This window comes from Pavona decussata, unplaced genomic scaffold, assembly GCF_977016875.1.
Source record: "Pavona decussata unplaced genomic scaffold, jaPavDecu1.1 SCAFFOLD_195, whole genome shotgun sequence".
In the NCBI taxonomy this organism is placed as follows: Eukaryota; Metazoa; Cnidaria; class Anthozoa; order Scleractinia; family Agariciidae; genus Pavona; species Pavona decussata.
This window is the reverse complement of record NW_028145604.1, coordinates 2,121,201-2,136,469: the sequence shown is the minus strand read 5'-3', so window position 1 is coordinate 2,136,469 and position 15,269 is coordinate 2,121,201. Positions and strand designations below refer to the sequence as shown.

Genomic DNA, 15,269 nt, shown 5'->3' with positions numbered 1-15,269 from the left:
TTGGATTTGAGCCAGGCGAACCTTTGGCCACCTAGGTGAAAACCAGGAATCTTAACAGCTAGACAAAATGGGATCGTTTTAATGAGACTTATTGCAAACTGAATTGATTTGAGGTTGAGATTGTCACCAAACTATGTTTATGCTCTCTGAAGTTGAATTAATGTCGACTAATATTTCTCATTAAAAATTTATCGAAAAACCACAATGGAGCAATCTTTGTTTTATTGTCTGTCATATTTTTCTCATCAAATAAAAGATATTTAACAAAGAGATAAAAATATAACGAAAAATGGTAAAATTGCATTCATGAATATTAAAAATCCTCTTTAAATAGTTTGACACACTTACAAAATGTTATCAGCAACGTCTATGGACACTACGTTTCTAAAAGACACTTCGAACAAAAATGTTATGTCTTGTCGGTTAAAATAAGAATTACATATCCGTGCCACTGCAACATTTCGTGGTTGTACAGTGTCTGTTTTCAATTGTTTTGGGTTTCCACCCGACTAACTCTCCGTCACAGTGACGTTTGTGTCCGACGCCATCATCGACTGTAAGATTGACAGTCAAAACAGAGAAAAAAAAATTGACCCACATACCAAAGTAACAAGGTTGATATTTAATCATTAGTAGTTTCCCTGCTAGCTAGAGTTTTAGGCTTTATTTTCTCCCAGAGTACAATACTGTCTTGGCTGAATTTCACCTTCAGTAAACAAAAGTGTGCATAAAATTAGATCACGCGATGTCAGTGTAGTAACATAACAGTATTTGATCAAAACTCCAAAGTAGTTTATCTTGACGTTTTAAAGTAATCTTTTTATAATGGATGGAGACGAAAATTGGACATGCCTCCACAATCTTAAACAATGTAAAGAACCACCCCCTTTACACTTGTCTTTATGCCTTTTTTAGTAATTCATGGAATTATGCAAAATTGCAGGGGACATAGAGATGGCGAACAACAACGACTGGCAAGGTGGAAGTCACGTGAGTGAAAACTGAGAATACTCAACCTTTGGTGCGGCAGTAGTAGCCCCTCTTCCCTCAAAAAGATAAGAAGGGGAGGGACGATCATTCAAGAGAAGGCAGGTATCTTAGGGAGGAGCTTATTCGAGGATCTACGTTAGACAACAGAAACGCGATTTTACAGTACAATATTTTATTTCTTAATTTTGCATTAAAATATTTGAGCATTAAACCTTCACATCTGCAGACAATATTGTTTTCTCTTAAACAATTGTTGGTTGATGGTCAGATTCTGCAACGAAAACGGATCATGTTTTAAAACGTGTTACATAACTAAAATACAATTTATACCAAACTAATAGAACCCAATGTGACATGGATAATCTCACTTGGGATAAAGAAGATCCGTAGCGCATCTGTGAAACCACACGAAAACTTTACGAAAATAACAACGGGAATGTGCTGACGTTGCGCCAAGTGCTCACAAAATATCATGGTTGCCTTGACGACTATAAGATAAAAAGTACGAACAATTCAATCAACGGAGGCTAATAAAAAGTTAGCAGCGTTGAGCTGGGATGTTGAAGTTAAAAAAAATTACCCATTTTACAGTTGTGTGCTTAGTGACCTAGCCTTTGGTTAGAGGCGAGGCTGGAGTTAACTTTGAACCTCAAGACTTTTCATATACAAAAATAGGTTGTTCTTATGCTAACTAGTCATTTTCAAATGAAAAGCAGTAAACAAGACCAAGCAAACTCCAGCACCTCTTCCCGAAGGTCAGGTCTCTAAGAACACAGTCTAAAATGAGCTTTTCAACATTCCACTTAACAGGAGATTAACAAACCGAGAGGCTGTCACTAGATCTTTAGCCGGCATTTGGAGTAGTTATGGGTACACTGAGCCACATGTACACAAGTCTCAGCCACCAATCATTTTCCAAATTTGTAGATTTCCGAGGAAAACCCCAGGATGTTTCAATTACTGACCCCATAAACGGTCTAGATTGCCAAGATTTCAGATATTTCTGAACGTTCTTTGTGACTATAAATCTATACAGCTTGTGCCTACGATTGTCGTTTTGAAATCGAACAGTACGACGAGCAACGAATTATGGAATCAGTGCATAGGAACTTCGGTACAGCCACGATACTGTTCTAAACGAGCAAATAAAGTTTTTCGTATTACATTGTACATTGTGTTTGATCAGTGTCAGGTGCTTCTGGCGATATAAAAGAGCTACACAAAAATGCTCTTCGAAAACGTGTTTCTCAAAAACAAGTTCTGCTGAAGACAATAGCGCATAGCGTGGCATTTCCGGTTCTCTCGAGCATGGGTGACTGTCGGGCGGGGTTAGCCATAACATAGAACGATTTGTTACCCTGAAAACAATTTCACTTAGAAATAGATTAAACCAAAAGTTTAACGTATAAAAGGATTGCAAGGAACGGCTGCTAAAATTCTACAACAAATCCTACTTCATTCTTGTTTGGAACAACTTGTTTACGACACGCTCGATTTCTCGTCACAGAGTGTTTTTGACAAAACTGCAGTACGTCCGCGAAAACAATATGGTAATTTGGATCCAGAGTATATCGGTGAACATTCTGTATTCAATTCTACCCCTTTCTAACTAGAAATGTCACATTTCCTGAACTTTCAAAGAAAATTTCTACTTGATCAGAAGAAGCGATGTTTGACACGCCATGTGTTTAGACTGGACGCAGGACGGCTATAATCAATAATATGTCGTGATTAGTTCATTCCTCGTTGTTGCTTGTGGACTTTATACTTCCTTCGATAGTCGGTGTTTTACCTGTCATAGTATAATCAAAGTGTGTTTAACTTTCGGTGGCCATATTGTACTTGAACCTTGAAACAATATACTGTTTAGGGACGGATGAAATCGGTGGAATGGCTCCGCAATCTTCATGTCCAAGTCAGATCGTAGTAATATAATCATCTAATCATATCTTTCCCTTAGCTTTATGCTGCCAAAGGCTGTGTTTCTTACCGCAAGAAGGAGAGTTCCCTTGAAGTTAGTTGCGACTAGAGGATTAACCATGAGGCTGTGTAGACCATTGAGGTGTGCTTCAATACATTGGATGCATGGTAAAATCATTCCAAGCACACTGGTCCAAAACAAGCTTTCATAAAGATGTACACACTTCTAACTTCGTTCCATGATTAATTGTCGACTTGAAAACAGTTGCTCGTTCCTGAAGTCTGTAAACCCGGTAAGAACTGTCACCTTGCAGTGATTGAAAGCAACACGAGTTGTCTAGTTATCTTCCACATTTCTGCCAGGCTTTGATACTTTGGCAAAGTTTAGTGAGCGTCATTGGAACTAATAACAATTTCCTATCATCACATTTCTTTTGTTAGCTGTTTATCGAGTATCATAATGTCGAGAAGCATTGCAAAACTAACGTGCGCTAGCTCGATGACAATTATGCCATTCAATAGCCAGGGTACTGTCCAACAGCTTTCAGTTTATGTTACGTCACTGGCTACGTCAAGTCCACTAATTCAACGTCACTTCATAAAGTCAATAATATCAGCAGGCGGAAATAAAAATAACATATTTAATTTCAAATTGTCTTATTGCCCAAGGTCTAATAACCATATCATGTTTGTCAAAAACAAGTGTAATAGTGCGTAACAACGAATTTCCGGTAGCTCACAATGGGGGCTTTTTTCAGTCGTGGTCTATTGAAAACGACACCGAATTTTGCTTTTATTTCAAATGGTATTTATTCTCTTTTTCTTTTCTGTTTCCTTACAATTTTTCCACCAACCTCTCTTCAGTTATAGAGATACACGTTGACAAGGAAAATTTTGCTTTACGTGCATGTATAAGCTTTCAATACCTCAACATGTTTCGCAAGTTTTCGTTGTTTTGTTTGCACTGAACAGACAAAAGGTTGTTTCCAACATGCTTCAGTTCTCAAAGATAGCCGCTCGGCTTCGCATCAGACAATGTAGATTCTGGTATTCTGTTCTTAGACGCTTTCATTCAGCACGCAAATCATCTGTCATCCAATGAATTCATTTCTAAGTTGTCGATTACAAACAGGATTTCAGTCATAGCCGACTGTAATGTTAGCTGGTCCTAGTTTCGGTGAACTGAAGTCTCAGTCCGGTGAATAATCTGTTTTGAAATGAGTTTACCATAGCATGGAGAACGTTTTGGGGCGACCTGCATCGTTTGTAACGTCTTACATGGTTGGTCGAGAGGACAAAAGAACGAACAAGAGAACAATGCTCCCAACCCTAAAAAACAATGCAGCTGCAGGTTATAAGGGTCCAGTGAAAATAGAGCTTTTGAGAAGTGCAGGTCAACTGAAAGTTTTAGCCCGGAATAAAAAGGTACCCTAAGCGCACATGAAAGTTTCATATTAGGCCTCTCTCGATTTCCGTTACTTCTACTCAACTTTAAAAAAATCCCGGGCTGAATTGAAATGATTTGTCATGAAATAAACGAAATGTAAACGAAATACTTAGTGCCGATTCAGGTGAACGCTATTGAGCAGCAGTTCTCTAGTACCTCATGTCCGTGTTACTGAATATCTTGATAGAAATCTGGGAATTTTGTCCAGTTCTGAGTTTGCATGCACTTTACAGTAAACGGGTTATTTCGTCATAGGTCTTTGCAAAAGTTTTACAGGGCGTTTGCTTTTAAGTTTTCTACGCTTGAGAATTGCCGCAGGTCATTTGCCAGATATTCGTTCCACTCCCAAAAAGTGAATCGGCGAAATGTTCATGTTATACGCATTGATTTCGCTCAAAACAGCGGTGTATTACAAAGAATTTTACACAAAAACTGGGGGGGGGGGGGGGGGGGAAGCATGTCTACAGTAAACCGACTTGATTACAATTTCAAAGATAACAACTGGTTTGCTTTTTACAACTAAGAACAACCAAAAAGATTCATTTGACATGCTAAAAATGGATATGGGTTAGTAGAGGCCAGCTCTGAAAACATCAAAGATTTTCGTAGAATGGACGTAAAAATAAACAAATAAAGAGCAAAGTGTGACTCTAGAATTTCGCTACAAAGTTCCTATAAACAAAATTTCTCTTCTTTGATGAGTACATGAGTAACGAGTCATTCGCCCATGTACATGCAACCTCATCCACAACAAACTTTCACGCCCTGAAAATGTGAAATTCAAGAGATTTTCGTAGAAGAGACACAAGAAAAAAAAAAAAAAAAAGCAAAGCGTGACTCTATAAAATCGATACTAAGTTCCCATAAACAAATTTTCTTCTGAGAATGAGTTCTCTCAGGTTTGGAGAACCGGGTGGTACATCTCTACCAAAACTTACGAGGAGTATCACCTAGCTCCGGGAGATCCAAGTTCGATTTTGCCAACGAAATTCTAATTTTCTTTTCATTTAGGAGCAAACCAATCTTGAATTTCAATCATATTGATTTACGTGCGGAGTTGCATCGTTCACAACCTCGTTCTAGGGTCCTTTAAAATAAATGATTTGAAACGTATTGGTCACACTATGGCGCACAGTCATATCACCCGGGTAGTGACAACCATGCGCAGCTATTTCGGACTTGTTAAGCCTCATCAGTATGGCATAACCCGGCTCAGACTCCTGTACTGACCAGCCATACCGCGGAGCTGTGTAATGTGATTGTTCGGTTCTGATGTCGAAGCTACGTCACATAACAATATGCTGAGCATGCGTGGTGTGGAATTGTTTCAAAGAGAGCGAAATCATGTTTAAAGCTGAGTGTAACTTGACATACATTGCGTTCAAAAAACAGCAAATGCCCCCATATACTTTTGACTGAAATGCATTTCGAGGAATTACGATTCTTGTGACAGTTTATGCTTTTTAGACATGTGTACAAGTTACCTTGCTTGCAGTATGAGAATAATATTAGTAGACTAATTCTTATATGCACTTACAGACAAGAAAACCTACATGCTTCACCTTAGAGGGAGGAAAAAGTTGTAGAGTGAATGACCAAGGGACTGAGTGGTGGAGTTAAGTGAATGAGGAAGATAATGTGTTCCTTAAGTATTGCCTCGGCGTTATCCCAAAATAACACTAAGAATGCTATTCTCTTGAAGTCGTCGATTTCTTAAGTACAAGGGGCTGAGAAACCGCGAATGCTGTAAGACTGAAACAGCCGGGGGCCGCTTTCCTGTACCGGACAGGTTTTTTATACAACATGCGAGGAGAAACATAACAACTATTGTAGTTTAGATGTGTGGCAAAGGGAATAGGCAATTATAAGTAATCAATCTGAGATGACTTTATGTTCAACTCTGAACGCACATGATTAATCTCGCCTCGGCGGAGTCCTTGTGGAAACTTTCTACCAAACTGTTCAAGTTTTCAATAGCTTTTGTTTCCTCATAAGATATGAAACAAAAGCCTGCCTCGAGAGAAAGTATGCTAGCATGAAATAAAATATCTGGAATTTGCAATAAGCCAGACTTGTCGGTGAAATCTCTTAACAGCGATAGACTGGTATAAAGTACAATTCACAACACCATCTTCAATTTAAAGATTTCTTGAGTTTTAAAAATCGATTATTTTAGACCCCTTAGTTAGACTCAGCGGGACATTTTCAATTCTGGAATCCCTTGAAAGGCTACAATCACTGTAGCATTGTTTAATGCATAGTACGACATTTTTGACTTTGAACTATGGAAACCGCCTCTGTATAACCACAGCAGCATGCAGTTCTTTACCCTTGCTATTGCGAAAAGGCGGTTTTTTCAACACCCAGAACGGCTAAATGGTCACACTTTGGGACTTCATCCAGACTCAACACTTGAAATGCTATTACATAATTTACGATTGCTCTATAAGAGAGAAACGATTACTATTTTATGAAAGGCACAGAGAAAAGCGCGCTTTTAAGTTTTATCGTTAGTAATGTACTTTCGATGCCTTTCTATGGATCTAGAAGCTTTCAGTTAACTGTTCCTCGCTGTTCCTAAAATTTACTTATACTTGAGGTTGATGGCATTTTGGGAATGGGAAAGATATATATTGAGTGGTATTCGCTTCAGTGTGCAACGAATAAATTACACCGTTAGGTTTTTATTTAAATTGATTTATCTTTCTCGAGTAACTGAGTTAATTTTGAATGATATTACCTAAACTTAAAAGTAAACCGAGTTTATATTAACATTTACAAGAAACTTAATATAAATTAAATCTGAAATTGAAGCATTCAATTTTAAAATACCAAGTTTACTTCGTTTAAGAAATTTTACACCTGTCTTCGAACATAAACTTCAATACCACCCCATGAGAAAAAACAATGGAGACTGAACCACACAAAAACTAATTTTGCGGTAAAATTCGACCTATGCACCGAAATTGCATTCTAGAAGTTAGCTTGGAGGAATACAAATGGGTGGAGACCCTTCATATTATGTTCAAATCTTCCAAGTATTCCAATGAAGAATTCTTGTTATGAATTATTTCTTCATATAGCAAAAGCCCTAGCACCAGAGTTCTAAGGGAGCTTTACCAACGACGACGGCGAAAAAAGCAAAAATTTATTTATTACAACGAATTCGCGTTTTTTCAAACGTCGTCGCGATTATTCCAACTCACTTTAAATGTCAAATGTAGGTGAAATTTCCAGGAGTTGAATTCCTGGAGACCACACCCAAGTTAAGCAAGAGAAAGAAAATAGATTAGTCTTCGTGTGTTTTCATCCTCCATAAAACATCCCATCAGGAAATTTCAGATCCTAGTCGTGCGGTGACGGTAAAGAAATGTACCAAAAAGTGTAATGCACGTGCAGAGTTGTGGTTTTGGTTATAAGCCTATTGCTTTTTTGACGTTATCGTTGCCATCACCGTCGTCGTTGCTAAAGCTCCCTGTAAAATTTTAAGAAAAACGACAACAGTTTTCATTTTGAAAACATGTTTTACTGTAAAAATAACTCGTTGCAATGACAACCTCAAAGTTCTCTTGTCATTTACCCGATCATGCTTTACTGCTGAGGTCGCTTTATAAAAACGTAACAGCGTGGTACACGCATTACCTATCATGAATAGAAACAAAAAGAATATAAAATATTTCGAGAACTAAGCAATTTATTCCATGTCAAGCAATTTTGAGGTGATTCTTTTGGTGTCTCCCAGATGATTTTTTAGATGCCAAAACGTCCAGCCCACACACGCCTTAAAACGGCAGCTCGTGATCTCTATTTTTAGATCCTATATGGACACATGTAGTCACGTTGAACAATTTATACGGAATCACAACGGTGTATTTGCGAAATCAATATAAACCAGTTCATGCTCATACAAGTAGTAGCAAGCCATTCACTGAGACCGCGATTAAAACTTTTAAGGTTTGTGTGGCCTCAATGCGGCAAGAGCCTTATTGTACCTCTCAGCACGAAACATCCTATTAAAATGTGAAATCTATTCAATTTTTTTGTCTATGCTTCGCTGAAGTTTCGCCATCCAACGGAGCCCGTGTAATCTGCACATTAAACAGCCACAAAATGACGCGACTGAAACCAAACTTTCTGCTTGAGTAAGTCAGTTTGTACACAACTTGTACCAGAAAGCTAGATGAAACGTGAAGACCCTTCGCGATCGCCACGTAACGCAGTTGAAAACTACAGATCACAAAAACGCCGGATTTGAAAAAAAAAAAAACTTAAAAGTTCCGGAATATATTAAACTTTAAGTGGTATTTCACCGAAAGTTCGAGCCACGAAGGTGAACGTTATTTATTTTGAAGTGAAAAATAATGTTAATTAAAGAGATTTATAAATTTTCGCAATATTTTGAACTGGTGACTGTTGACTATAAAAGAATTCCCGCTGTATCCTTATACCAAACAAGTGATATGCGACTTTGTTTTCTCCTTTTCTCACAAAGGTACAGTTGGCAAAATGGCTCGTTATTCCTAGGCGGTCTTCCGTCTTCACTCGCAGTTTAGATAACGGAATAATAATCATTACTTCTTGTATGGGTCAGAAGACAACACAAAATGATGGTTACAAAAGTCGAAACTTCAATTGTTGTTATAATTATTTTTCGATCAAAAATACAAAGCTTCTGGCCACATAAGATGACTTTGCTAAAGTGAGGCATAAGGTCTCAATAATAGATTCCATTTGCCGGAGGCTAATATTAAAATATGTGGGAACGTTTTGTCCTTCCATCTGGAAAAAAAAGACACGATTGACTCCGAGCTATTGTTCAGCATTCGCTGATTAAGTTAATACGATTTAATTTTAATTATTTTTGAAGCGTGCGTCGCATTGTATCTTTGAAGGCCCCCAGCGCGACTCTTGCAGATTCGCTCAGAGACTTCCGAGAAAAGGAGAAAGCGAGGTCTCTAATTGAAACCCTAGGAGATTTTCCTCTGGTCTTTGCCAAGCGGAGCGAAATACTGATCTTAGCTCTTCCATCGGAGCGCACCATGCTTTGGTAAAATAACTTGTGCGTTGATCCTATTAATCGATAAATTGACCACAGCACGTAGAACCCGCCCCGGTTTATAAGTCACCCACATCGACGTACGTTTTCACTGATTGTCGGTCGTACGCTTGGTCAGTTAGCAACAGCAGTTGGAAGCCGGTACGGTTAGACTCTAACAAAATGATGGACGATTGGCGCTATAGGATGCCAGCACCACACTTGACAGCGGCTATTTCACCACACTACCATGGCGTAGATTTTGGACGGACGATGCCTCTACGACATCCTCCAAACAGCGCTCGGCACCCGAACATAAACATTCACTCGCCGCCTCAAAGCTTCCTTCCTTTCTCTGCTCCGTTAGGTGCTTCATCGATGCCAGTGGCAAGCCGAGAGCTCCCGATTTCACCATCATCTCTTCCGTTTTCTTCTTCACAATCGCAGCCGCCTTCAAATGAAAGTGTGAGAGTTCAGAATGCGGAAAAAAAACGCTGGCAGACCGCAAACTATCGGTGGATGTTCACTAAAAGAAAAGGTAACAAATTAAGTTACTTGAAGTGAAATTACTTGAATATAGCTGTATCTAATGTCAGTTACAATCCTATTACCCAAGCTATCAATCTAGTTTACAATCCTGATAACATTTTTTATATTATTATACAGTAGTTCGTATGTTTAGTTACGAGCGTGCGGTTTTCGACTATGTTTGTTAAACGCTTTGCAGTGAATTATCCTGAGTGTGCGTGTAATCACGCCTTCGTTAAAACCCTTTAGCGAATGGTTTCAAATATTTAAAGCAGTGAATTGCTGTGATCAAACTTTATTGTGTCGAGTTCAGACATTTCTTGTAACACTTTCTACTGCCCGTTTATCGAAAACCATTTCTTTTAGTTAGCGTGAAAATGGATACCGCTTCTCGTCAATACTACATGGACTATTGAACATCAAGTCAGTTATTGCCCGGCAATAACTGATTGTATTTCCATTGAAGTAGACGCGAAAATATTGCGTAAAAAGCGTTGAAATAAACCACGTTGTAACGAGACTGTGTAGTTATATTTTCATACAAGCGTGGCATTTTTAGTATTAGGGGCCTCAATGTAGGGATCGAGTACCTTCAGGTAGTCTTTGAAAACAAGAATTGCTCGCTAGAGTGAATTCGATGAGTTGAATTCCCTTAGGGTGAAGGTCAGTTAGTGCGGGTATTTTATGGCCTTATGGCGAAAGCTAAGACACAATATAATTCATAAATCAAGGTAACCCGTGAGTTTTATTCCACAGTACATTTAGTTAATCAAATTCTAACTGCGGTTACCGCTAATCGATTGCCAAGATCACAACTTAACATCGCTTATAATCTTAACGCTCAAGTGAGCCAAACTCAACACCAAAAATAACCACAGCAAAAAATTCATAATCTTTTCTTTTAGTTTGTTCCTCACACCTGCTAGTAAGCTTGTTTATTTATGCACTTACCAAAAAACAGGAACTACTTTACCGAATTTTTCGATTAAAACCTGTAAATTGGTAATTTATTTTCGTTTGTGCGGCTGACATTTTTCAGGCACTTGTGAAAATCTTTTTAATTGATTTCAATGCAATTCAATTATTAAACACTCAGACTGGCCATCAATATTTGGAGAATGACCCGACTTGCTCAAGGTGATCCTATTAATTTTGCTATCTCAGTTGAAGTGTCCTAAGGCAACATTTAAGAGGAAAGCTTTCGAGTGAAACATTTGCATTGATCATCATGGTCTGTTCTTGTACAAAAGATTTCTTTCAAAACTGAATGTTGTCAAAGAAAATTCGCTTCTTGAATGACTAGGGAATTTTATTGAATACGAACCTCTTTTATAGAGGAGTTCAAAAGTAGTTCAAATTGACCATAAAGTTCAAAACATTGCTAAAGAAACTGTAAAATTTACAATGTACATAGTCTGTAAACCAACAAATAAGTTCGGCCTTGCCAAGCTCGTAAACAATTTGATAAACGCGGACAAGTATTTAGCCTAAGTTAGGAAAATTTCATTAATGCAACTTCAAATCCAGTACTGATAATATCAGATAGACTCGAAGAGCTGTCCAAATCCCTGAAATACTGAAAGAGGACTATCAGCGAGATTATTCAATCCTTTTATGTATTCAGAATTTCTAACCATATCTAACCATGACAGTAAACATTCACAAACGGATGTGACAACAAAATTTGCAACAGTGTGAGAAATAAATCGTATGAGTTGAACTGATTTACAGAGGACAAGTGGAAGAAAGGAAACACATTTAATCGTCAAAAATAGTGCTCTCTAAGCGTTCTTTCTATTTCGTGTCACAGACAGGAATAACACAGCAAACAAAGGGGCCATGCCTATCAAGGTCATCTTTGAAGCGTTCAATCTAAAGTTGTGTACGACAACTTACTACAGAAAGCGACTCAGCTATAGTGCTAACTATAAACCGAATGAGCCGTCGAAGAGATATACGCAGAATACTTTTCGGGCTCTAGAATGGATTCGGTAGCACATCATTGTTAAATTAAACATCATGCATCAAATGACAAAGAGCTGTTGGACTTCCCATAATCTCTTCTTCAAGTACTTTTAACATGGCGTTGAGAAATCGCTTAGTTTTTCAGAGATCTTTATCGCTTCATATGAATGATCAGAGAAGAGGTTATCTTTACTCTTATCGACCACATCCGAAACAGTTTACATTCATCTTTAAACATAGTGGCTCCACTGAATGCAAAATATCATCCCCTGGCGTGGCCATGCATACTTTCCTGTCCTTCCTTGCACAGTAACTAAAAGAAAACACAAAATATAAACCACATGCACAGAAAAATCGCTGCTAAAAATCGCTGCTTAAACCATTCGATTAAAGATATTCCTGACTAGCTGAACGAGCTTTAAGCTGCGAAGTAGGTAAAAATGTGACTTTGATGCATCAATGATTTCAAAATGAACGAGACCTCGACCTGAGTTGTATTTCAAGCTTAACATATGGTTTAACAAAGAATAGGCTTTTAAAAGAGCTAGTTTTCCTATCGTTAAACCTTTTTTTCGTTTTCTTCACATCAACAGTTACTGTATCTCATGGATCAGAAAAAGAGGAGACCGCAACCGTGGAGAAAAAACGAGAAAGCATTCCAAACAACAAGAAGAGGTTCACATTTACGCAGCGACAACTAGTTGAATTGGAGAAGGAGTTTCACTTTAGCAAATATTTGACAAGAACACGACGAATTGAAATAGCATCCAACTTGGATCTTACAGAGACACAGATAAAAATATGGTTTCAAAATCGACGAATGAAGTGGAAGAGAGATCTTAAAGAGTCCAGTCGCAAGCAAGGAGTGAATGAATCCAATGGCGGTCATTTCAACCCAAGTTTTCATCAAGGTTTCCAGCGCTCTGTTCGTGACAGCGCCCCAACTTACCAACAAAACCCGGACATTTTTGTTCAACGTCCTACACCTCAATACTTTCCTAACTATTTATCGCTTTAATGCTTAAAGTAAAACAGTTTCAGATTAATCTAACAAGAACTACATGTGTGTGTTCAACATGAACATGGTGTGCCCCAACAATGTGTGACGCTTTGAAAAGTTATAATATCATCTACTATGCAATATTTCGACAGAAATGAGTGTGTTTAACTACTGCAAAACAAACAGACGCCATTTGCTAGCTCGCTAGGAAGATAAAATCGTCTGTATTTTGGTTAATTTGGATTTCATTTCACGATGAAGTGGCCATCTGATAAAAATCTCACCCCGAAACAAAAACCTTACAAAAGAACAAAACGATCGGGCCAACCAAAAGGAAATAGCATATTAACGGCTTGAAAGGCAAAATGCGGCTGTAAAAGTGTTTAAAGAAGATTAATACCTTTTGTTGAGGACTTATGCTGAGTTACCTTCAGCTCGGACAAAGTATATACAAGTGTCACCGAAGCACGAGCTCACACAAGCATCAAGATCATTCAAGCAAATGATATGCTATGGGAGACTTCGGTCCGCTTCTGTTGTAAAAATGTCATTCAGTGTGAAATTTAAAATTTTCTTTATTAGATCTTCCATCATTTCTTTTCATTTAGGCTGTCATGTTGTCTTTGCTAGTCGTCTTTGAAACGAAGGCACGGTTGTCATTAGTCACTGTCGCTTGGCATTGTAGCAAGAACAATGGCGTGGTAACCCGTCGCCATGCGTCGGTTGGCCAAGATCGATGAGGTACTTGGATTTGGCAGCTATGCAGGTGTCCTGAAAGAGCATGAAACATGGATATAGTCTCTAAGAACAAAAGCGCTTTGAGAAGCCCTTGAGTTTTTGTTTACATCCTTTCTTGTTCTTTCACTCGCCGCCTAAACGTGGCACTGCCGAGTGCGACCATCTAATTTTACTACTTAGTATTTCTGATGTGCACGCAAGTTCAGCGCTGTAAATTCATCGTGATTTCCTTTAAAAAAAGCAGCATTATTCGTGAAGTACTACTCGACAGCTTTCTACTCCACGGTTTTCCTTTGAATGGCCACGGGTTGGTTTTTGGAATTTTATTCACACACTTCTGAAATGCTAGAAACGCATTACACGAGGTTTTTGACTAGGATTATAACTTTTTTTTCGTTTATTTTTTTTGTTCTGTATGATATTTTTATACACACTCCTGAGAATCTCTATAACAATAATAAAATAATAATGATAATGATAATAACATATCTTGGCTGTAAATATACGTCAATTGATGTTGACCTCAGAAGTGAATGTGTGTAAATCATAAATCAAAGATATAAAATGGCTGAAGGTTCAGCACGGGTGAAGTTTGTTCCTTACCCATTACATCACGCACGAACGACCAGAACTGTGAAGTCCACCAGATGTTCACTTTACTCCCGAATAATTCATTACATCACTTTTTCATTAAGCAGTTCAATTTGATATTTCATTTAAAAGGCAACGAAAAAACTTGACATCAACGGATGTGAGGTTTTTGTGAAACGGAAAGGAAAATACACCCCAAATGAAATTGTACATTAAGTGATGCCCGTTTAGAGTGCTTTTACAAAAAAGTGTTACTCGAACAAAGTCCTTCTAAAATTAAAACGGAGTCAAAACAACTTTTAGGAATACCATCAGTCAATATTAAAAATCACTGATCCTTTAAGAGACGACCAATAGATAACCGCAACCCTAAATTCTTTCCGTCAGACTCTTTCGATTAGCTCCTTTGAAATAGTGCAATCTTCCAAAAAATATTTTAAGCGTTTTGTTGATAACCTTGAAGCAGCTGCACCCTACACTGGAAAAAAATTCCTCGATTGCGTGGCTAGATTTTTAATTACAGCAGTTTTGTGGTTTTACTTCGTCTTACTCTTTTGTTATTGTTTTTTGAACCGTTTGAACAGAGACCACAACCTCGCGTAAGAATTTTTAACACTTTGCTTTCGTGTACATATGTTTTAATAAACCGCACTCCCCATGACATTTTAGTGATTTTACGGCAATCCTTGCAAAAATTCAAAGCCATGCGAAGCGTACAAATGTCTTAACGAAGGCTTAAACCTCCAAGGTTTCTTTTGCGTGTATTTGGCACGCAGTGAAGCAAAACGTCGCATCTGTTCTCTAAACGCCGAGAAATAAGCCGCTTTCGACGGCACGTAAGTCATTTCACTGTGTAAACGGTCACTTGAAGGACATGAGACAAATGCTGTGTTCTAAACAGTTACTCTTTACTTTACAATTATGGATTTCCGGTTCTGATTAACAGAACAACAAGCTACAAAAGAGACGTGTTTTGTAGAAAAGCTGGTGTAATGACACGCCCCAGGGAAAAATCACTATCAGAGTCATCATCGATCAACATGGAATGACTATGA

The 15,269-nt window shown here is 38.1% G+C and overlaps 1 protein-coding gene and 1 long non-coding RNA gene across 2 annotated transcripts; one reads left to right on the top strand and one right to left on the bottom strand.

The window, feature by feature from the left end:
- The first annotated feature begins 7,046 nt into the window (after window positions 1-7,046).
- Window positions 7,047-14,157, top strand: LOC146461714 (homeobox protein Hox-C5a-like). The gene is made up of 2 exons (XM_085086694.1): window positions 7,047-9,930; window positions 12,479-14,157. Exons 1-2 carry the CDS (start codon window positions 9,576-9,578, stop codon window positions 12,901-12,903), a joined length of 780 nt encoding a protein of 259 aa, XP_084942820.1. The 5' UTR covers window positions 7,047-9,575; the 3' UTR covers window positions 12,904-14,157.
- On the bottom strand, window positions 10,647-13,419 carry LOC146461715 (uncharacterized). Its single transcript, XR_014857356.1, has 2 exons — window positions 13,286-13,419; window positions 10,647-12,198 (listed from the first exon to the last, which is right to left on the bottom strand). It is a non-coding gene; the product is annotated as an uncharacterized LOC146461715 (long non-coding RNA).
- Window positions 14,158-15,269: the final 1,112 nt, after the last annotated feature.

What these genes read in the sequence shown, in the direction of transcription:
- LOC146461714 (XM_085086694.1), top strand. Translation starts at nt 9,576, where the DNA reads ATGATGGACGATTGGCGCTATAGGATGCCAGCACCACACTTGACAGCG. An exon ending in GATGTTCACTAAAAGAAAAG is followed by an intron (nt 9,931 to 12,478) that starts GTAACAAATTAA and finishes TCACATCAACAG; the next exon opens with TTACTGTATCTCATGGATCA.